This window comes from Hemicordylus capensis, chromosome 1 (genome assembly GCF_027244095.1).
Source record: "Hemicordylus capensis ecotype Gifberg chromosome 1, rHemCap1.1.pri, whole genome shotgun sequence".
NCBI lineage: Eukaryota > Metazoa > Chordata > Lepidosauria > Squamata > Cordylidae > Hemicordylus > Hemicordylus capensis.
This window is the reverse complement of record NC_069657.1, coordinates 240409812-240434257: the sequence shown is the minus strand read 5'-3', so window position 1 is coordinate 240434257 and position 24446 is coordinate 240409812. Positions and strand designations below refer to the sequence as shown.

The 24446-nt window shown below is 43.5% G+C and overlaps 2 protein-coding genes across 17 annotated transcripts in view; both read left to right on the top strand.

Annotated features, from left to right (window-relative positions):
• The window catches only part of LOC128339530 (protein unc-80 homolog), a 254357-nt gene extending 249035 nt beyond the window's left edge, over positions 1 to 5322 (top strand). For all 11 annotated transcript variants that reach the window (XM_053283625.1, XM_053283624.1, XM_053283622.1 and 8 more), the window contains one exon: positions 1613 to 5322. In XM_053283625.1, the coding sequence (XP_053139600.1) occupies positions 1613 to 1885 (273 nt within the window). In that variant the 3' untranslated portion in view covers positions 1886 to 5322. The remainder of the gene's footprint in view (positions 1 to 1612) is intronic.
• A 9148-nt stretch (positions 5323 to 14470) lies between these two features.
• Positions 14471 to 24446, top strand: LOC128339527 (ribulose-phosphate 3-epimerase). Of its 6 annotated transcripts, none has more exons than XM_053283604.1 (6): positions 14471 to 14605; positions 19590 to 19669; positions 20443 to 20582; positions 21768 to 21902; positions 22074 to 22160; positions 23493 to 24446. In XM_053283604.1, the coding sequence occupies exons 1-6, from the start codon at positions 14523 to 14525 to the stop codon at positions 23613 to 23615; spliced, it is 648 nt and encodes a 215-aa protein (XP_053139579.1). In that variant the 5' UTR covers positions 14471 to 14522; the 3' UTR covers positions 23616 to 24446. The 6 variants fall into 6 exon arrangements, with proteins under 6 accessions (XP_053139579.1, XP_053139578.1, XP_053139580.1 ...); XM_053283603.1 differs by lacking the exon at positions 14471 to 14605 and adding an exon at positions 14633 to 14821; XM_053283606.1 differs by lacking the exon at positions 14471 to 14605 and adding an exon at positions 14672 to 14810.

Here is a 24446-nt window from a genome sequence, read left to right as displayed (position 1 = left end):
GAGAAGAGGCTCTCTGTATTTCTCTGTGCATACATGTTTTCCATTTATTTTCTCGTTGCATTGGTTCTGATTTAAGGAATAAAATAAAATCATCGTTTGTTGTGATATCTGAATCAGTACTGTATGACAAACCATTGCTTGTGTGTGGTGACTACCAAGCCAGGATCTAAAAACATGGTTTGAAGCTGATTGGCATATCACAGTTTGGGTGAATGTGGTTTGGCATTTCTGGTCAGCCAAGGTTTGGGATGTTTTTTCACCCTTGCAGGACATTTTTGGAATGTCGTCTGGGGATTTTTAGGGAAGAGGAAAACTACAAAAACCATGGTTTGCTTATATGTCTGGGACACAAATCATGGGCTTTCATTACATCTAAACCAACCCACTGAGGCGATTCTCATGATCGCCCAAAAGTGAGATAAGGGAGCCTAGCCTGCTTTCTGGAAACCATGAGAACCACCAGGCTCACATGTGAACCTGGTTGCTCTCAAGCAGGTTACCCGCTTACAGAGCCCTCCCCTAAGCCCAGGTTAGCGGAGCGAGCACTCCGCTAACCTGGGCTCTACGATCGTGTGTTGCCACGGCACAACACCGCACCGTAGCAACTCATGAGGAGACCCCCCAACTGGGAGGCTAAAAAGCAGCCTCCCGGCTTGGGGGTCTATCCAGCATGCTCTGTGCACTCGCACACAGCATGCTGGAATTTCTGGGGGCCACGCGGCCCCCGATCCCCGCATCCCCTGCTGGCTCCGTGACGGAGCCGGCAGTTGTGTGGGCGGCCAATCCGGCTGCCTGGGGAGGGCTCAATGATCATCTGTGGGGAGAGCGGGCTTAGCCCCACAAACCCTCTGGAGGCGGGTCTCACCATTGTGAGACCCGCCTCGATCGTGTCTTAAGAGTAGTTGTGGTACATTCTTATTCACTGAGGTCATTCACGCAATCAAAAATGGTGTTCTACCTGGGTTTGGGAACTGTATGCGCTCTCCATTTTTGGTTGTGTGGAAGCAAGGTGTGTGGTGGGCTGCTGCCCCCCTTGCTTCATGTGCTGAGGAGATTTTTCTCCCACTCTTCCACCTCCTTGTCCCAGACCCACCCCCAGCAGCATCCTCTTCAGCAGCATCCCCCTCCTCCACTCCAGCCTCTCACTCTTCCTTTGAAAAGGAGTCCCGGAGCAGAAGTGTATTTCAGCTAATAAAGCGCTGGTCTGGAGCCTCTCCACGGAGATGCTTGAGGCCTACACGTGGTTGGCCTCACTGCAACAGTGACAGCAAAGCGGAGGGCAGCTAAAAGCAGGCAGGTGCAGATAGGTGGTGTGATGTCTTCCCTACCAGCCCCCTGCTGCCTCCCCCACTGTCAGCAGCCCTGGTGGGGAGAAGAGATATGAGTAAGGCCTGGAAGCCGAGTATCTAGAATTTCACGCCTGGGTCCTGCTTCTGTGGAACGTTGCATTGTTTTTAAAGGCTGTAGAGCCTCTTAAGAGGTGATGGTTGTTTAAAGCCAGTTGCAATTTACTGTTGATTTGTAACCAAATATATAAGTATCTTTACTCTGCATGATCCTTTCTTATTCTTCCCATAAGTTGTAGCCTGAGTGTAAACTCTCTTCTTTCCAGAGTGAGATGCTTTCTGCTGAAAAGGAGAAAAAACCAGAGGAGGATTCAGACCCGAAGTTAGCTCAAGCACACAGTACACCTCCACCCACGCAGCTTTCTGACAGTGAAGACTTTACAGGCCTAGAGACCACTAGCTTATTACAGCATGGAGACACTATCCTTCACATTAGTGAGGATAATGGAATGGAGAATCCCCTTCTTTCTAGACAGTTCAGCTTCACGCATGTTGAGGTGGGGCAGACGGATGTTGACCTTGATGAGTCACATGTTTGACTCAGGACAGAGGGAGACAGCAGTACATTTGAAGAAAGAGAGAAATTCCTCTAGTCTTCATATTTGTCTGTAAGTAATTAAAAGAGCACTTTATATGCACTAGGGAATGCATCTAGTATTCTGTGTAGTACATGTGGGACAATATATTTTACAAAATAAGCCACGCCTTTGGACAGATCTAGTTGGACTCAGGGCAGATCATAAGACAGAGGAGTGACTTAAAATTGAAATCTTCCTGGACACAGAATTAATTTACAACAGCTTAGTCTGCACTCCTCAGATTCTTCAGTATGGTACTCCCCAGTTTCTTCAGTATAACAAATTACATTAACAAAAACTAGGCAAGGAAATAAAGAAAAGAAAAAAGAAGCCCTTTTTTGAGGTTGGCCACTTTAACATAGTATCCTAAAGTTTATTTTTATAATATAACTGCAGAGCTGCAGGATGCGTTCTCACTACATGTGTCCCAATTAGTATCAGAAGATCAAACTGCAGATAAAGATCAGAGTGAGATTTTGAGTTATTTCTGTCCTTTGTTTGCAACTGCACACTCTGAGATATAAACCTATAAGTTGTTTTACTCCCTGAAAAGCTAAATGTAGACTAGTGAATGGAAGACTGTTAATACTATGCACTAATGTGGACAGTTGGGGCAAATATTCTGCAAATAAAGTAAATGTTACTAAATATTTTGCTTCAGAATGTTCAGCAACCTTATTATCAAGCAACAGGGGGAAAGTGTGTGGATCTAATATATCAATCTGCTGTGTTTGTATTTGTAAATATATATAAATCTTGTTTCCATTACAAATTGATCAGGAGCTGATATTGTAGGGAATACTTATTTCTGCATACTAAGAGTATGCAATATGAAAAAATATTTATTTCCATGTACACATATATTAATCTGCAATTAGACGTGATTCTCTGTGTGAAAAAACCTAATTGTTATCAGTTACAACTCTTTTGGAAATACATATATATATAGCTTATTCATCCCAAACCATGACAGATCTGCAGTTTAAATTTAAATGAAATATGAATGTAACTGTTAATTTTCAAGAAACTCATAACCTTTTTTATTCTGGCATCAATATGATTATGCATATTAATTTGATTCATGTTTTAAGGTTTCTAAAATGGATTTGTTGTGCCAGCCATATGTATGGTTATCAAAATAGCCTGGTTTGGGAGGCTACGTTTAGAGTATATATATTCATGAATAGAAATGGCTTCTGAAACTATGCAGGTATGGCATAATCAAAACATATAGCTACCATTCTCATTAAGAAACTAATTTGCATAACTTATGTCACTTTAAACCAATTAAGCCTCTACACCACACTATGGTGTGCTCTTTTTTCACAGAGAATGTAATGGTGTGTGTCACTTTGGTTCTTTTATATTCTGCATGCTTAAATGCATTAGAAACGCCGCAGTGTGATACAATGTTAAATGTACCAACCTGCTGGCAGACAAATAAACTTTACTATTTTTTTTTTCTTATCTCAGAATCACAACAGCAGTACTCTTTGCTCTGCAGTAGAGCATGTTGCAATCTCTTCTGCTTGGGCATCACATGTGAAGTTGGTTACCTGAACTACAGATTAAATATTTCCATTAGTATGACATTAATTTAAGATATAACTTATCCTTTCTCTCATTTCAGACTGAGCTTTTCTTTGCTTATGGTTAGGGATTATATTTCTTTTATTTCACATATTGAGTGAAAATGATAAGAAACTGACAGTGTAGCCAACAAGCATATCTCTGTATTATACAGAGATGTTTACAAAAATGTTTTCAATAATGACATTGTATATTAGATAAAGAAAGCATTTATCTGTGTCTGTGAAAAGTCCAAAATCACATTTTAAGAACAGGAGATACTGTGATTCATTATATCCAAAACCTGTTCTTATGAAATCAAATACCTTTATCATTATCTGTTGTAAGGTACTGAATCCATTTTAGTAAGCCATAATGAGAATTCAAAAATATGCCTATTGTGAAGGGTCCTCCCCGCTAAAAATGATGTTACTTTAAAATGTCATAAATCTGGTAGCCCAAAAGGGCTGTTGCTGCTCGCTTAGGCAATTTACTGAGGTACTGAGCACGTCTGGGTTTTTGTGTATTTTCTTTTGTATCAGTTGCACTGTGCTAGAGGTGCATACAAATATATTCTTAACAGAATCTGTGCTTTCTTCCAGTATATTGATAAGTGACAAATATATTTCTGCTGTGAAGAAAAACTATGCTGCTTACTTAGTGTTAGAGGCCTTACGTGCACGTAAAAGTTCAACAAATGTCTAAATTGTTTAAAAAAGGTGTCTGTCATTGTTGAGTAAAGTTATTTCAGTTTTTTACATTAACTTGTTGATATTATTGAAAACCACAGTCTCCCTTTCTAAAATACTGTGGTATCAAGTTATGAGATTGCAGCCATACTCCTGAAGTTTACTGTAAATCCCCTCTTCAATATGTGCCTCCCAATAGCTTTACATGCAGTGCCCAAACCTAGTCCAGTTTTGTAGAAAGGGAGCATTATTGTATTGTTATGATTATGATCATCATATGTGCATTTGTGTCTTTTTTTGTTTTTTAAAAATGTGACCTTAGCTGTGCTAAATGTTAAAGTATATTTGTATGTGTATTTGTATGTACATGCGTGTATAGGAAAGTCAAGGAATGTTTTTTAAGAATGCTGCTGCCAGGATTTTGAAGAAAAGTTGTCTCGACTTAAATTGGATTTAATTGCTGTGGAATTTAACAAATGTATATATATTTTAAAAATTGGCATTAAAAGTCCAATTCAACCAGTGCTATCTACATGTGGACTGCCCCCCCACCAAATGTCTAAAATAGAGCATTCCCTGTAAAGATTTGTCCAAATTGTTAAGCTTTAATACAATTTGTGTTGACACTTCCATTGCCAAAGAATGTATAAAAATATATGTTAAGGGAAAATAAAAGTACATAGTGCACAAGTCTCTACAACCATTAATAACAGCGGACATACAGTTAGTATATGATCTCAGGGCAGTCACGAGAATGTTACTGATATATGCTACATATAGGAAGTGAAGAAAGGGCTGTTTTGCCAAGTTAACTATTAAGATAAATTATCTGAAAATGAGGGGCTCTTATGAAAGACTTGTTTGTATGAACCATGAGGTAAAATATATCATATAATTAATTTGTATCAGTTAAGATTAATTTTTAATAGAAATGTGAAACCCTACTGAAAAGATGGAAGTGTTTAAAATGATGGGTGCAAAGCCTATGGAGATGAAATGTTATAGATCTGCAATGTGTGCCAAATAACCAAAGATGGATAAGATAATAATATAGAGATGTCTGAATTATGTTTATGAAAGAGATTGAAATAGTTTAATGTTTGGATATATATAAATAATTAAACTTGTCTACAAATATTCCATTATGTTTTCAGAAATGTATGTTCCTATAGGCTTCCAGCCCCCTCCCAATCATAGGCGTTGGCTACAGTGGCGTAACAAGGTTGGAGGAGGCCCCTCTTCAATAAATGAACATTTTCTTTTCGAGTGGCAGCGGCAGCGGCAGCCACCAGCACAAAGCCTCTGCCTTGCCACTGCGCCTCCTTCTGCCCCTTGCCCCCATTTTGTCACTTCTGTTGCTACTGCTGCTTCTTCATCGCCAGATCAGCTAATGAGAAAGAGAAGAGGAGGCATCGCAGCAATTAATGCAGAACCAGGTGCCTCACTGGCTGCCTCCTCCTCTGGACCGCCAGAAGCTTTGGCTAGCTAGAGCACCCTGCAGTCCAGAGGAGGTAGAAGAGGTGGGCGAGACAGGTGGGTGGATGCCTTCAGCAGTGAACAGGAGGAGCTGCCAACAGAAGGAGGGCTCGAGGGGAAAGGGGGGTGATAGAGGGCCCCATGAGAGGAGCAGCCTGTGCTCCAAGGCTATATTGGAACACCATTTTGCAACATATATAAAACTATAGATAGATAGATAGATAGATAGATAGATAGATAGATAGATAGATAGATAGAATTAGAGCCCTGGGGGTTAGGGCCAGTGTTCTCTCTATTCCCACCCCCATCTGTATGCAGAATGAGTTTTGTTCTGGGTGGCAATATCTAGGCAGTGTGCATGCACATGTATTCAGAGTGGGGTCTTCCCGAGCAGGTTCTAAAATTAACTGAGCAGACATCAAAACTTGTGTGTACATGCACAGGTGCACACCTTAGATGGAAGACTGGTTAAACTTCTGTCTCATGATCAGACATCCATCCATTATCTCCTTCTGAGGTCTACTCACAGCAGAGTAGCTCTACTTGACCACACCCACTAGCCTGAACCAAGTACTACACCCTATGGGGGGAGTTCACTAAGAAGTAAGTATGATTGGTTTTAATCAGATTTTATCGTGTGTGTGTGTGTGTGTGTGTGTGTGTGTGTGTGTGTGTGTGTAGGATAGTAGCCTTATAGTGTGGGAGCATATACAATGATTTGGAAATCTGTGGGATTTTTGTGATGAAAGCAAACCACATGTAATTATCTTCAGAATACCTCTAAAAACAAGAAAGAAAAAATTGGCAGTCTGAGAATCTACTCTGTTTTTTTATAATCCCTCATTAGAGAGTTAATTTGTTATGTATTCTATAATACAAAAGCTATATTCATGTCTGTTAAACCAACAACGTAATTAACCACAGTTAGGCAGTGATTTAACTCTCTTCATAACATAAAAATGCAATTCAACATTATCAGAGGTTGGGGTGGGGGAGTTGCGTGTTGTGGAAACCAGCTGAACACCAGCTGATCATGACATTTCCCTAGATAAGGGTGTGAGATTGTTTTTGATGTGTACACATTTGTTTTGGTATAGTTGTCAATTTGTGGGTTTTGTGTGTTTCAGATCCTCAGAGCCACTTAAATATTGTTGAGACTGTTGTTCATTGATTAACAACAGAAGGCATTTCCCACCCTGAAGTCTGTGGAGCTAAAGTAGCAAGATATGACAATAACTACTCGCTTTGTATCATCTGTCAGATACAGACAAATGCAGCATTGGTGGAGAAGCCTGTTGCTTTATCCTATGAAAAATTACTGAGCTTTATCAGGGAGTGTGCTGAGTATGGAGACAAAGGTTTTCCTGAGATTAGTAGACACCGCGATGATCTTCAAGCAAAATGATGTTCGTGGCATAGAAAATGTTATCAAGAGACTATTCATATCAAAATGCTCAAATGTACCAAAGAACAATATGAAAAAAAGATAAAACCGAATACTGAGGAGGAAGACCCAATACTGTCAAGCAATACCTTCACTCGATCTCGATTATCACCTTACAAAAGGGAATTGTGTTTCTTTTGTGAGAATGGACCAGGTTACAAGAAGAATCCTTTGCATTTAATTGCTACAGAAAATGCTGGTCAGCCACCTAAAGATGCAGCTGAAAGAAGTGGGAATGAGAACTGCTTGTCAAACTTTGTACATCCATTGATCCTCAAGATGCACATGCTATTGACATTAAATACCACAAATGGTGCTGGGCAACACATGTAACAAATGGCTCAACTTCAAGAGGCATACACAGGAATCCTTATGGCAAATAATGTGGACAGCCATCCCAGCTGCAAAAAAACAAAGCAACTTATACAGCATAATATAACAAGTGTAGAATTCCATAAAACAAAATGAGTGAATGAATCAGAACATGTTTTTATCAAAATTTTAAGAGATGCTACAATTCAGTTAGCAGAAGAGAGCAATAGCAATAACAATAGCACTTACATTTATATACCGCTCTATAGCCGGAGCTCTCTAAGCGGTTTACAATGATTTTAGCATATTGCCCCCAACATTCTGGGTACTCATTTTACCGACCTTGGAAGGATGGAAGGCTGAGTCAACCTTGAGCCCCTGGTCAGGATCAAACTTGTAACCTTCTGGTTACAGGGCGGCAGTTTTACCACTGCACCACCAGGGGCTCATCTCAATGCTGATGGAAATGACATGAAAATATTCTATGATGCTGCTAAGATTCTACAAAAAATTATTACGAAAGCAGAGAGATGAGTATTTTCTGGTTCACTTACAGAAGTTACAGATCGGAATGTTCCGAATGAATTGTATAGCTTCTTCCGTTGGGTTCTCAACGGACCAAAAACAAGTCTATCCACAGAAAATAAAGACTGTGAAGTTAACCAGCATGCCATGAGTTTAGCTCAGACTACAGTGTCTTTGTTTCTGTCCCAGGACCAGGTCCAAAACATAAATCACCGACTCTAAGATTCACCCATGAAATGCCTCAACAAATGGAAATTGCAATAGCAGTTCACCAAGCTTTTCGAAGCAAGAAGCTTGTCAACATGTTGCATCAGTTTGGTTTGTGTGTTGACTATAACAGGATTTTAAGACTTGAGGCACAGATGGCTACAACTGTTGTAGAAAGAATGCTGGTCAATGATGACATCTATTTGCCTCCTGATGTAGTTGAAGGAAGATTCATATTCTTTGCAATAGGCAATACTGATTTTGTTAAAGATATGCCCGATGGTAAACAAACCGTTCATGGAACAGCAGTGGCTATATATCAGAGGTGTGAGGCTGAAGATGAGGCACCAGTAACTGAGATAACTGGGAGAACTCAAAACCACTCACTGGTTTTCCAGCAAAACGGTGGAAAATCTGCACATGTTAAAATGGTTTCCAAGACGGCAAGACATATCGCGGTAGCAATTTGGAGATTTCACCATGCTCAGGGTGGTGGTTTTATTCCTGCAGCCTTAAAATTGTACTCAGCTAAAGTAATACCTGAACTTTTGCATGGTGTTCAGTTAGGCCCTTACAATGATTTTGCTGCTTTAGAGAGCATACAGACAGGTTTTTTGAGAGCTCTTTCTGGCACATCGAGATGTACCGCCAGTGTAGTTATACGCACAGAGGCTGGCCTACTAAGGGTAGAGGTGCGGGCCTGGCTTCAAGTTATTTATTATTGGCTAAAAATACATCTGTGAACTGATGTGAAATACATCTGTAATGTGAAATACATCTGTAACTGATGTGAAATACATCTGTAATGTGAAATACATCTGTAATTCCCATGTTTCTCTTGATGGACCCACAGCTGGCCTGGTGCCTAACAGTGATCAATAAACTTTTTTCTAAGGGATTATCTCCTGAGCTGTTACTGGAACTGAACTTAGTGAGTGCTAAAAGAGTAGTCTGTCAGAGATTAGAAGACATTGAGATTCAAAACGATTGGGCTTGTTTGCCCGAGTTTTATAAAGTTATAAAGACCAGGGTTGGTCTTTCTCCTGCTTCATATCTGTACAACATTACTTTTAGCAAGTTTCGATGGGCTCTTTCAAGAGCCAGATTAAATGCTCTTCCATCTGCTTTATTGACTGGGAGATTTCAACATCTCCCCCTGGAGGCTCGATTGTGTCATTGTGATTCCGGTGAAGTTGAAACAGTAGCTCCTGTTTAATTATATTGTAAATTTTATCAGGAGTTCAAACATCATTTAATTTTTCCTATACTGTCCAGATTGCCAGGCCAATCCGATGATCATTTAGTAAATTTTCTACTTTCAGATAGGGTCTCCTCTGTCTCTAATACAGTAGCAAAGTTTTGTTATATTGCCTTTAGAGTGCATACTTCCCTGACTGTTATGAAGGGAAATTAAATTGTGTATGTGTTGTATACTTGTGTTATGATTTGGTCAATGACCATAAATAATAAACTGAAAACCACTCACTGAAGAAACTCCCAAGTACAATCACTAAACTTCCGGATTGTCATAAACCATCAGCAAAACCAATGATTGTATTGTAAATGCACTTGCAAGCCTGGGGAAGGATTTACTCCCCAACGATGGTACATCTGCTGCCCTTGAGGAATTTATATGTCAGTTTTACTTGCCTCGTACACAGAACTCACAGGTTGATAGGTTAAGGTGGTGGCTGTTTACCAAGAAACAAGCCCAATCTGAAAGCCTTCCACCTACAAGAGATGTATCACAACATCAAGCAATCATTTGGAATAATGATATGATCATGAAGCTTGTAATCCTATTACCTGAACAGGTTTTTCTAGTAAGAACTAATCAGCCTACTTTCCTTTCACTGTCTCTACAATTGGACTATATTTGATTCAAATCGAGGTCCACAAGTTAGATTTCTTGCACCTCAAATGTTCATGTGTCTGCCATCTTGGATCGGGGTGGAAAACATCATTACAAACGACACCATTGAAGTGTCCCTGTGTGTCACTCACTACAACTATACCAAATTTGGTTCAAATCGTTTAGACAGTCTCCAGGTTGGTACACTTGCACCTCAAAAGTTCACACAGCCACCATCTTGGATTGGTGTGGATGACATCACCACAAACTACATCATTGGGGCATCCCTGTGTGAACCCTACGGCGGTTCACAAGTTGGCCTACTTGCACTTCAAATGTTTACGCATCTGCCATCTTGGATTGGGGACATGATCACAAACTACACCGTTAAGGTGTCCCTGTGTGTCCCTACAACTGTACCCGATTTGGTTCATATTGGTCCAGGCATTGCAGAGTTGTAGCGGGACACACACACACACACACACACAATGCCAGGTGATCTCATAAGCCTACTGAAAAGTAGGCTAAAAATATGTTTGGAAAATGGATGGGGGTGTCTGGATACCAATAATGAGTGATCAACTCCCAACTCCGAAGGCTGTACTTCAGTTGGTGTGAGGTGTGGATGCATCACCTCCAGATGCCAGGGAGGAAGACGGAGCTGTCGTAAAGCAGGGTTGATCTGTTGCGACATGTGTTTCTCTGCATCGCAAAATACATAGGACCAAGAGGATGCCTGTGACAACATGATGGAGAATGAAGATCCAGAGGATGAGGAGCTAGAGGAAGAAGAGGAGGATCTCTAGGAAGAAGCAAATTAATACACATAATGTGATACGCCAAAGTGCAACCCCCCCTTTTATAATTATGAATGTTTTTCGTATGCTGTAATATTAATTAGGTGTAAGGTAGTTCATTTTTGTCAAAAAACCTTATTCAAAACTTGTAGTAAAAGTCACTTATGCAAAATGTTTATTATCTATCATTTAATTATTCATTAACAACTTTCACAGATCCGCACAACAGTCAGAGCAGATTCTCAGGCCGCCAACATGTTTTTCTTCTTATCCTTTGAGGTATTTTGAAGAGAACTGTGTAGGTGGTTTGCTTTCATCACACAAATCCCATGGCATTATTGCGCATGGTCCTGTACTATTAACTGAAAAGCTCTCAGTGTATTTTTCTTCTATTGCCACTATTAATATCTCAAACTTAGTGTAGTTTCATTTATTTTCTATAGATATTATTTTTTGTGTTTTTAAATTTTTTGCTTTAAGTCACATGAATGCTCCCTCGCTGAAATGATTCAAAGGGAATCATTTGGGGTTACATTTTATGTTCTTATCTCTTGAGCCATGACAAGGCTCAAGCATGAAAGCCTTAATTCATAGCACCAGTTTTGTAGGGTCAATTGCAGAATTCAGTGGTGCTGAAAATGCACTCAGTACTGCTCCTCAGCATGAGCTTTGATTTGGTATCTTCACCAATCTTATCTGAAATCTTCACCTTCACCTATAAATAGCATGTTCAAATTAGCATATTTAAACCAATAAATAGCATATTCAGGTACTGGAAAATGGAGTGGGGTGGTAGTCAGTGTTCTAATTTTTTTCATCTGTGTGTGAAATGAGTTTTGTTTTGGGTGGCAGTATCAAGGCAGTGTGTGCACACACTCATTCAGAGTGGGACCTTCCTGATTTGACCTGAGCAGGATCATAAATTAGCTGAGCGGACATCAAAAAACATGTGAGCGTGTGCACACCTTAGAGGGAACACTGGTGGCCTTTTGCAGTTGGTGAGTAATCCATGACAGCACTACACACAGCTTATTAGACAAGGTAGATAGACTCAATCATGACAGCAATGAATGCACCACTGAAAGACCTTAAAGGCCAAGTTGAAGACAGATCATCTTGGAGAGAATTTATCTATGTGGTCGCTAAGAGTCGACACCGACTTGAAGGCACTTAATCAACTAATTAATCAGATGTATACAATCAGGAGAGGAGAGCTGGTCTTGTGGTAGCAAGCATGACTTGTCCTCTTAGCTAAGCAGGGTTTGCCCTGGTTGCATTTGAATGGGAGAGTAGAAGTGTGAGCACTGCAAGATTCCCCTCAGGGGATGGAGCTGCTCTGGGAAGAGCAGAAGGTTCCCAGTTCCCTCCCTGGCATCTCCAAGATAGGAGATTTTTATTTTTTATAGGACAAGATTTTTTTATTGAACCAACAAACTACCGAAGCATACAGTATGTTGCCAAAGCACAATTATATACATAGTGGTTGTTTGTACATCATATATCTACAAAGATTTACACACAAGGATTTGGAAACACACAGGGTTATAAAGTATATGCAGGCAGTACTGTAACTCGGGGATGGGGGATTACAAGGCACATCAGGTAATCGGGGGGGTTACATCCAACGTCCATTTCTATAATTTGTCCCATTGCTGTTTAGAAGAGATACACTTGTCTTTTTGCACATAACCATACAAACTTTTCCAGAAGAGATTTACTGACTCATCCACGTGAACCTCTTGGTCGCATATTCCCTCCCTATTCCTATGCAGGAGCATTGTATAAATGACATACAGGTTTACTAACCTGATTACTAGAAGGGGAACGTTCCAATTCCCTAGTATGAGGGCACCCGTTCCGTCCCGTTTCCTTGAAGGTTTCTTTCTGGGACCTCGAAAAGAGGTTCTATCACTCAAACCCAAGGTTAGTTCTTCCCAAGTCTGTTTTTCCAAATCAGGCCACTCTAACAGCTTGCTTACTCCCTGACTCACTCTTTTGGCTACCACACACTCTTTTAAGAAATGTGAATGGGTTTCCCTGAATGTTTTGCCTAGCTCACTAGCTTTCTGTTTGCAGGTGATTTTAGAACACTCTTGCTGGTCCTTTGGGAGCCATGGCTTAGCCGCATTAAGTGGTAGTACTTGGTGGTATAAACGCCACCTCGTTTCCCATAAATGGAAAGGGACCTTTTTCTCCTTAAAGAGAGTGATAGAGTGATCGGGTTGCAACAAGTATTGTGAAGTGCAGTGTTTGTAGCGTTTACATTCTAAATCAGGTTTTTAAAAACCCACTTCTAGAAGATAGGGCTGAGAGAGACTCCTGACTGCAACCTTGGAGAAGCCACTGCCAGTCTGTGAAGACAATACTGAGCTAGATGGACCAATGGTCTGACTCAGTATGTGGCAGCTTCCTATGTTCCTATGACATATACAATGAACTTGCATATTAGAAAGTGTTGGGATATAAAGTCTGGGTGTTTAATGCTTAGGTAAATGGATCAGGAAAAGAGATCCTCTCCAACTATTAGATGACAATACTGTAGGTGTGTGCACAGGTGGTTTAAGTGTCGGTCAGACTTTAGACTGGTGGGTTCAGCCCAGTTCAGCCAAACCTCAAACCAGTCCAGTGGTTGGAGGAGGCACAGGAGTGGGGGCAGCGAGCCCCTAAGAATCCTGGGGGCAAGGGTGTAAACTTTGTGGGGGTGGCGGGGCTCAAGCCCCTTCCGGGATTTCCCAGAGGGGGTAATGCCTCCACCAGACTGTTCGGTGGGGGCAGTGGCGGCAGGGGGAGGGGTTCCAGGCCTCCACATTTCCGGGGGGAGGCAATGCCCTCCCACTAGGGAGCATCAGCAAGCTCTCATGCTCTAGATCATCAGTCAATTCAACAACACAGTCCTGTTTTGTCCTTCCACTCTCTGAAAGAGTATAACAAGGAGAAAAGCTAGGGTGCTCTAGGCACGCGGGTGCTCTGCCCAGTGACCCCATCCCCTAAGGGGGATATCTTACAGGGCTCACATGTGTAGTCTCCCACCTGCTTAGCGGGGGGGGGGTCCATGCTTGCGACCACCAAGACCTCTCCTCCTATGGGCCCCGCCGTGCCCCACCCCACAGGAAATTGAGAAGTCAATGCCCCCGGCCAGAGCAGCCCCTGGGACTCTCACACATATGCAAGTATCGTATGCAAATTAGGGTGCCTGGCTTTGGAGAGCTTGAATATACGGCAACCCTAAAAGTTTCAAAGCACAAAACAAAATCACCACACACAGATACACAAACTAGCTGGTGAGAAAAGGCAAGACTATCTCCTTCCTTCCCGACACGCCAGCTTTCCGTATAAACGTGTTTGTGTTTTGTTTTGAATGGTGGGATTTATTTTTGTGTGTGGTACGAAGATAAATATTCCATCCTGTGTGTGAACACCACCTTCCCCGCCTTCCAGTCTGCAGTGCTACAACCCAAGGACGGGTTTATTGCCTCCACGAATTGCACGAAGAGCTTCTGCGCCGCCCAAACGGGAAACACACTATCGGCGGCGGGCGGGTGAGCAAGGAAAACCACCGGAAGACGCTGAATCCTATTGGCTAGGCATCCTTCCGTCCATCAGCCAGGCAGCCAATCGAGCTTCACCCGCCACATGAGGTGACCTAAGGGCGCGCCCACCTCGCTCTTTCGTAAACTGTAAGCCCCGCTCTTTCTCCCATCTCCTGGTCTTCCCGTTTTGCTGCCTGATGGAGGACGTCGTTCGCGTCTCACTTCAAGCCAGAGAGTGGGAGGACCACAAAAACTACATTTCCCATCAGGCTACGCTACGGTGACTTATTCCGGCTCTGCTGCGGACTAGAATTAGCACGTGACGCGGCCGTTTCCGGCTCGAGGAGACGGCGGGGTCTCGGGCACGGTCGGCCATGGCGTCCGGGTGTCGGATAGGTCCGTCTATCCTCAACAGCGACCTGGCAGCGCTGGGTGCCGAATGCAGCCGCATGATGGACTGTGGGGCGGACTATCTGCACCTGGATGTAATGGACGGGTAACTCCGCCGAAGCGCGCTCGGCAGCCCTCCTTCCCCCCCCGGGGCGGGGTCCGGGGAGGTGGCGGCGCTTCCGTGAGGTCCGTCTTTCACACGGCCTCTTGGTCACGACAGCAAAACCCGTGGAAGCCGTAAAATAGACAGGCACGAGTCACGCGCGGCCTTCCGGTCAGAATTAAGAGCCGCCGTCGGCCCTTGTCGGCTTTCTTTCTGGGAGTCTCTGTAGTGACACCCCCACCCCCAGATCTTGTTAGAGAGTAGAGATGTGCACGGTCCGGACCGGCACCGAAGGGGGGCCCTTTCTTTTAGGGCGGGAGGGCTTTCTTACCCCTCCTGCCTCTTCACCCCCTCCAGCGCCCGTATTTAACTGAATAACGGGGCGCTGGAAACCAGCCGCCGCCGCCCCGCCCCCCGAGCAGATTTACATACAAAAGTACCCATAGTAGCCCGCCAGCCAGCCCTCCCTCCCTCCCAGCCAGCCCTCCCTCCCTCCCAGCTGCCCGCCCGCCCGCCCCCTTACCCAAAGCTTCAGGAGGAAACGAGAGGAGCTACCGAACAGAGCTCCTCTCGTTAGGAAGGCCTCCAGCAGACTGAAGGCGCTTTGCGCGCGTGCACATGCGCGCGCCGAAAAGGACGCCGATCGCCGGAGGCCCGGTCTACCCGGCCTTTTCCCGGCGGGTAGACCGGGCCTCCGGCGATTGGCGTCCTTTTCGGCGCGCGCACGCGCGCAAAGCGCCTTCAGTCTGCTGGAGGCCTTCCTAACGAGAGGAGCTCTGTTCGGTAGCTCCTCTCGTTTCCTCCTGAAGCTTTGGGTAAGGGGGCGGGCGGGCGGGCAGCTGGGAGGGAGGGAGGGCTGGCTGGCGGGCGGGCTACTATGGGTACTTTTGTATGTAAATCTGCTCGGGGGGGGGGGCGGTGGCGGCGGCTGGTTTCCAGTGCCCCATTATTCAGTTAAATACGGGCGCTGGAGGGGGCGAAGAGGCGGGAGGGGTAAGAAAGCCCTCCCGCCCTTAAAGTTATACCCCCCACCCGGACCCGAACCAGCCAGGGCCGAACCGGTCCGGCAGTTCGGCCATTCCTTAGAATGGCTGCCGGACCGGTTCGGACTCACCCCTATTAGAGAGAAAGAGAGAGAACCCCGTAAAGTGCCCAAAAGGGGTGGCCATGGATGCTCGTCCTGCCACAACAGACGAGAAGTCTGGAGGCACCTTCCACAACAATGTCTTTGTTATGGCATAAGCGCTGATGGGCCACATGAGCTGCAGATCCCTCTTGTGTCCTAGGAAGAAACTTGCCCAGATACAAACAGGCATATATCTTTCTATCCAACTGTAAGCAGCAGGACATAGCACTAAATGGGCTGAATGAAAGAGCTGCATTATGTATGCCACAATAAATCACTTTTTAAGGGACTGCAGGACTTTGTTTTTACTCTGAAAAAAGCTTGTTATTGAGCTTGCATTTCAAGTACCATTCTGATTCCGGGCTTATCGTCAGCCCTGGCATTTAATGCAGATATTACAATGACTGCTACCTCCAGAAAACACTGTTGCCCAGTACATGCATGTGTATACACTCACCCCAGGGGTGTAACAAGGCTGGAGTGGGCCCAGAGACAAAATTTTTAAATGGGCCCCTCGCTGATACACACATTTCACAATATATAGTCATGTGACTTGTCTCTGGGGGACCCCTTGAGGTGTAGGGGCCCCCAGGCAGCCGCCTCCCCTTGCTTAATAGTAGTTATGCCCCTGACTCGCCCCTTCGTTTGTTTCTTGCTCTACTCTGAGCTTATTTGTGGTTGTAATTATTCAGAGAAAAGGAAATGCTGGCTTACATAAAGGTAAAGTGTGCCAACGAGTTGGTGTCGACTCCTGGCGACCACAGAGCCCTGTGGTTGTCTTTGGTGGAATGCAGGAGGGGTTTACCATTGCCTCCTCCCATGCAGTATGAGATTATGCCTGTCAGGATCTTCCTAGTTCGCAGCTGCCTGATATAGGTGTTTCCCATAGTCTGGAAACATCCTAGCGGGGATTCAAACCAGCAACCTCTGGCTTGCTAGTCAAGCCATTTCCACACTGTGCCATTAGGTGGCTCACTGGCTTGCATAGTGCAATTAAAAAAAAAAAAAAAGGCCCTGTTCTAATGTTTGAGTGTGTTTAGTTTTAGTACGTAGTTATATGCCAGGCACATACCTGGTATATGTCAACTAGATACATTCCACATGTACCTAGTGTGGAATGAAGCATAGGCGAGTACTCTTCTCGCCCTGCACCCCTCACCCAAGCATGTGCCTAGCAGACTATTAGAATGGCACTTCCCAGCTGCATGTCTGTGGGCTTCTCATTGGTGTAGTGGTAACTTGGTTGCTTGCATCCCTCGGGAATGATGTTGGTGTCTAGTAATACTTTTATATATTATTATTATTGGTGGTGTTATTTATTCGATTTCTATACCGCCCTTCCAAAAAATGGCTCAGGGTGGTTTACACAGAGCAATAATAAATAAATAAGATGGCTCCCTGTCCCCAAAGGGCTCACAATCTAAAAAGAAACATAAGATAGACACCAGTGTCACTGGAGATACTGTGTTGGGGGTGGATAGAGCCAGTTACTCTTATATATCCTGGGTGGTGGTGGTGGCTTCATGGCACGTATCTTGAAAGATTGGTTTCCCCTTTATACTCATGCACAATATTAGTATTGCCATTCCAGTCAAGTATTGCACACTTGTATTGGACTGAGTGAAGAGCTAATTAATAGGGATGTGCAAGAACCGGTTCAGTAGTCTATTCCCAGACTGCCAAACTGGTTTGAAAGACCGGCGTTCAAGCCAGTTCGAAGGTGTGTGTGTGTGTGTAGTGTCTTTAAGGTGCGGGGAGGGTGTTCTTCCCCACCGCCTGCTGCATTTCCCTTGCCTGCGCTGTCCTTAAAATTGCTGGTGTGGGGCGGTTGTGTACCTCCTTGCTGCCCCGGTCAGCATAATGGCCACTTCCGATATTACCATGGCTGGGGTGGCAAGAAGGTACACAGCTGCCCTGTGCCAGCCATTTTAAAGACACCACTGGCAGGAGACATGCGGCACCCTGCCCGCGCCTTAAAGCTACCACGCTGCTGTCGAACTGGCCATCGTCAATTCCGTGTACATCTCTACTAATTAATTCTTTCCTCTTACACTTTGGTTAGACTGCAGACACTTTCCATGTTTCAAAAATGTTACATTTCAATAAACTACTACAGTTTTCGCTATACATGATTTGTATTAGTTGTTAATAACATGTACTGAACTATAATGGTGGAATATGCTTCATCAAATGCACTTCTTAGTGCATATATTTAAGCTTCATACAGCCCCTCACACTTTTTCGGTCCTTTTGATGACACCTCAGAGTTTCATCTGAAAACGGAGCTGTCTTCTCACCTTCCCTTGTACCTGTTTAATCAATGGGTGATTGGGGAGCAGGATCTTGCCCCCTGGTCCTGAACTCTGAATATTTGGTGGAAGATGAGAACGTGTATTGCTGTATGTGAAGGGCTCCCAGTTGTGTGGAAGAACTTAGGCACATAGAACTCAATTTTATTTATTCATTCAATTTCTATACTGCCCTTCCACAAATGGCTCAGGGCAGTTTACACAGAGAAATAACAAATAAATAAGATGGATCCCTGTCCCCAAAGGGCTCACAATCTAAACGGTAACATAGACAGACACCAGCAACAGTCAGTGGAGGTACTGTGCTGGGAGGTGGATAGGGCCAGTTACTCTCTCCCTGCTAAATAAAGAGAACCACCACGTTAAAAGGTGCCTCTTTGCCAAGTTAGCAGATTTTAATCTCCCCCTGAATATTTGGTGCCAGGTTAGTGGATGTGCAGGGGGTAGGACCAAGGATGTAGATTTCAACTTCACTGTTCAGTCATACATTGACTGAATGTGGGGAAGGGAAGAACAGGACTACAATGTGACCCTTATTCTCAAACAAGCTTTATTATTGGGGTGTTTTTTTTTTTTGGCTGGTTCCTTTTTGGAAACAGACTTCCAAGTTGTACAAAAGCAGTCCTACTGGTCTGGTTTGCATCACATAACCAAATTCCTGGATGCAGGGAGAATTGTAGGTCCTGTTGGAGTTTGGGAACGCTTCAGTCCTGCACACAATTTAAAATCTTACTGAAGTTGATGGGATGCGAGGCAGCCTAACTGTGTGTAGGTTTGTAGCTAAAGTGTGTTGAAATATTCAGAGTGGTGCAGTGTGAACATATATCCAGGCCTTGACAAATTCTGTTTGGATCTAGGAGCCAGACAATGGGCACTTGATAAAATTACTGGACTTAATGACAGACATTGGGGAGGGAAGGGTCAATGGGCTTCTCTTTATCACTTATAAAAGTACTATATGTAGAACAGAAACAAGGCACACTGAGACAAAGATTTGATTAAATAACTGTTTCAATATCCTAGTCTAGGTGCCAGGCAGGCTCCCTGGCACCTGAGATTTGTCAAGCCCTGATATCTGTGCGTATATTTGTATATATGCACACAAGTGAGCACAGACAGCGCATCCCTCAGCAGACTCTCATGTCTGTCATGGCAGACATCTCGCTAATCTGTGATACTGAACTGGGAGACTTCTAAAATTTTCCTGCAGCCCTACAAAGGCACAACCAGAAGCTACTTCAGACTTGAACTTGATTGGCATTTGTAACAGAGCCCAGTTCTTCCAAACATTCATTCAGTAGGAATCTTAATAGTTATTTTTTTCCCAATTGGGTAGACATTTTGTCCCAAACATCACTTTTGGCCATCCTGTCGTAGAGAGCCTTCGGAAGCAGCTGGGTCAACCGCCCTTCTTTGGTAAGCTATTAACTGTATTATTTAATGTTTATGTCCTATTAAACAGTCTAATAGATATTTTAACATATTTAAAATTTAAAATACATGATCACATATTTTAATCACTTGCCTGCTCCCAGTTGGTTCTTAGGCAGCAGAGTGGACATTCTTTTTCAAAATCTTAGCCACCAGCATCAACTTTCAGAAGCCAGTTCACCCAAATCTTCTGTAAGATCAGAACATTGTCTGACATGATATTCAGCATTCCAGCACCTAAGTATCAGAGCTGCTGTGGATGCGCAGGCAGTCCTGGCGCTGTTAAGGAACAGTTGGGCAAGCAGCGCTACTGCACTTATCCCCATTTGCCGCGGTGGGTATGGCGGCAGCAGTAGCGTCCCTTGTGCAACCACTCATTTGTAACAGCATCGGGTTGCCTGTGCATCTGCAGCAGTCCCAATACAGATCATTCATGTTGGCCATTAATATTAATGGCAGACCTGGGATATATTGTTGCTTTGTCCCCTTCCTGCTTAAGCACAACTCTGAGCTACTAGGATTGTGTAGATCGTGTGGAATTAACTCCGTGATTGTTAAAGGGATCAAAAAATACTGCTCAGCTATAAAGGTAGTAGGGCAAACTGTCTCTTCTGCCACCCAGACACAGCTCCTGACTTCATTCTAGATCCTGGGACTGTCTACCAAGCTTTTTAATTGTATGAATGTCTTCATGAGGTAGTGGCAAAGTAAATGCAGTGCCTTTCATTCATGTTTCTGGTCTAATTGGTTCTTTCCAGATATGCACATGATGGTTGCCAAGCCAGAGCAGTGGGTGAAACCAATGGCTGTAGCAGGTGCTAACCAATATACCTTTCACATAGAAGCCACAGACAATCCAGGGGCACTCATTAAAGATATCAGGGAGAATGGGATGAAGGTGAGCAGAAACTGCAGATGTTTCATTACAAAAACCTGTGCAACTGCTGCCGTTATTTTACTGTCCTTTGTAAATTCCTGTATATCTTTTGCCACTGAATAGTTAATCTGCAGTGTACTTTGACATTGTAAGAGTGCCTACACCCAGCAGAGCACACTCCCTCTGTTTACATGTGAGTCACAGTTCTAGGTATTCCGGATTGGAGGACGCAAATGCAGAGATGAGGTCAAAGGAGACTCTTTAGGAGGAGGCAAGGCAGATAAGCAGCACAGGGGAGAGCCTGTTCTGTGACTGTGTATGTTGGGCTGGCAGGAGCCTTTAATTTCCTGCAATACCCTAGGAAGTTTGGCAGCATACTCCTTGGGAATTACTACCATAAAGAGTAGATTGACCATTATAGCTTAAGAGTTTGTCCAATTGGCAGTTGCTTCTGCTCTGAGGAGGAGAGCTGGTCTTGAGGTAGGAAACATGACTTGTCCCCTTAGCTAAGCAGGGCCTGCCCCAGCTGCATATGAATGGGAAACTTGATGGTGAACACTGCTAAGAGATTCCCCTCCCTCCCTGGCATCTCCAAGACAGGGCTGAGAGAGATTCCTGCCTGCAACCTTGGAGAAGCTGCTGCCAGTCTGTGTAGGGGCAATACTGATCTAGGTGGACCAATGGTCTGACTCAGTATATGGCAGCTGCCTATGCTCCTAGTGTTGTGCTCTTGCCCACAGGGCCACTTTGCCTTTCTCCTAGAATGTCCTCACATTGGTTTGGGAATACAGCTGTACAGAGCGCACAGCTGTCATTCTGTCGTCACCTTTATTATCCATGTGTCCTAATGATGCAACTGCAGCTGAAGCAGTGTTTGTACTCTTGGGATGCAACAACTGGAAAAGGGGCATGTTACCTTTTTAGTAAGAGTACTTACTGGAAGCACTTACTACCTTCCTGGAAAAGTAAGGTCAGTGCTTGCAGGTTTTGATGAGCTTGAGCAAGTGTTACCTAAGAGCACTTGTTGCAAGAAATGTTTCCCACTTTGGTGACCCACTCCCCCCACCATCTTCAGTGCAGGGAATATCCTGGTGACAATGGGAATTACTTTGAAGCTCGTGTTCTTATTTGCCTTGTAAAAAGCTCAGTTCTAACCAAAAGGGAGGTTCTTTTAATGTGCAGCCATGTTGTGTTCCTCTTTGGTAGGTTGGTTTGGCCATCAAGCCAGGAACTACAGTAGAATATCTAGCACCTTGGGCCAATCAGATAGACATGGCTTTAGTTATGACAGTGGAACCTGGATTTGGTGGACAGAAGTTCATGGAAGATATGATGCCAAAGGTATGTTTGACACTTTTTATTGTTTGTGGTAGAGCAATAGTGCATGTGGCAGGGTCATGGGAACTTAAAAAAAATTGAGTTCAGAAAGTTTATACTGAAATTTCATGTCCATTTTTTGCATACTTACACTGCAGCTTGTATGACTTGGTAATGTTTTTCTGCTCTGACTAGATTCATTGGCTGAGAACACAGTTTCCTTCCTTGGATATTGAAGTAGATGGTGGTGTAGGGCCTGACACCATTCATAAATGTGCAGAGGTAAGATGCAAAAAGCAGTTGTGTAACTAGTTTTCCAGGTGCTTCGGGCTTCAAATATTTATACAGTACAGAGATGGGGCTGCCTTAGGAAGAGCAGCTGCATCTTTGCATGCAGAAGCTTCCAGGTTCCCTCCCTGGCATCTCCAGGATAGGGCTGGGAGAGATTCCTGCCTGCAACCTTGGAGAAGCCGCTACTAGTCTGTGAAGACAATACTGAGTTAGATGGACCGAGGGTCTGACTCAGTATATGGCAGCTTCCTATGTTCCTATGTACAAGCATTATAATTTGATGCTCCATTACATTAAATAAAGGGTGAAGAAACTGGCAAGTCTCCTCTGCCAAGGTTTTAAGCCAAGGGCTTGTAAAATTTGCTTCTTGAAGATTTGTTTTAACAAGCCTCTGAGATTAGTTTCAAAGCCTGGCTTGGGGAAATTGGACCAGGATTGCTGCTACTTATATTGTAGCAAGCAGCATTTAGAAATGTTTATGAAAACCTGTGGAATTGTTATTATTATGATGTTTGTTTTGTTATATTACAATAATAAAGCGCTTTGTTTTTAAGCATTGTATACAACTAAAACAGAAGGGTCTTCAGTAGGTATGTACAAACAGGCTTGACATTGAACTGGTTCGGTTTGATTGTTCAGGGTCGAACTTGACTCCCCACCTCCGGGTTGCAATGCTTTTTAGTTTTAAATGTAATTTTTTTTAACACTTACCCCTCTGGGGGAGTTGTTTGTCTGCAGAGGTTACCGCTCCCCCCGCTGGCTTCCCTTATTACAGAAATCGGCCGCTCTAACCCTACCCCCCCACTTCTGACAACTCCCCCAGAGGGATAAGAAAAATAAGTGTGGAGCCCCCACCTCCTGGGCACACCCGTAGTCTTCAGATTTACAAACTAAGAATAAAATACAAGACTGCTTACAGGAAGGAATGGAAAAGTAAAAGGGGAGAGTGTCAGCTGGGATAAGCCAGGGGAACAGATACTTGTTAAGGAGGTGCTTGAATGTAAAAACAGAGGGAGAGAGTCAGTTGTCAAGTAGAAGGCAAATTCAGAGATAAGGAAGGGAAGTCGCAGATAGAAAAGGTAACCTTAGGTTGAACCAGGGAGGGGTGTGTGTGTGTAGAGGAAAAATAAACAAATACAAGAAGCTTTAGAGGACGACAAGGGAAGCATTAAGCAGCAATAATTAGGACAGAGAGAAGAGGCTTAAAGGTAGAAGGGAGACCAAGACGAATATGAAGCATGTTATAAAAACTGATGGAATGCTGTAGATGCACAACATACAGTCCTCTTCCTGTTAAATATAACAAGCTTTATCCTGTTTCAGGCAGGGGCAAATATGATTGTGTCTGGCAGTGCGATAATGAAAAGCGATGACCCCAGAGCAGTGATCAACCTTCTGAGGAATGTGTGTTGTGAAGCTGCCCAGAAGCGTTCTCTTGATCGGTGAAACCAAGTTACTCTCAGAGGAAGACTGCAAGCTGCTTTCTTGTCTGTGGGTGGGTGGGATAACCATTATGGAATGGTGTTGCTGCTAAGACAAGACTGCAGTACTGAAGATTCATTCCTCCATGCAAAGAAGCAGCAGTATACAAAATGATTTGTCTTGCCAACCTGGAAAAGTTCTGCTCCAGCATTATCCCTTGACTTCTGGAGGCAGGTTTGTAATACACAGATACTTGATTGTACAAAGCAGCTTGCCGTGGAAGACAAATATGCTATATTAAACATTTAAATTGGTTCATTCCTTAAATCTTAAATGCTTGAAAATAAACACGTGAGATTGAAGAGTCTTTAAAATGACTGGCTTTGATAACCTTGACAGATATAATAATGGAAAAGAGAATAAAGGAGCAGGCAGTTTGCTTTTGAAGCTCAATATGGAAATAGAATCATTTGCAAATACATGGAATTTCTAAAATGCCACCATTTTGACTGCTCTTTGGTTTTAATATGTCAGAAATTGAAGGTACTTCAGTAAACACATTACAATTTTGAAAACCTGTAAGAGAGATTTAATGTGCACTCAATATGCAGTATATCTTGCATGTGCCATTAACTATTACAAAAGTTTTACAGCACTTCTGTATTCCAGAAATTCAGTTATGCTGATAGTAACGAGAATTTTTTACTACCTTGTCATCTGCTAGTTAAGCAAGCACTCTTTGAATGGGAAACAGAACCTCCCTCCTACTCAAGAGAATATCGTCTAGAGCTAAATATGACATGCAACCTCAAGCTGATAACTTCATTATGAAAATAAAAGTTTTGGCAAACATGA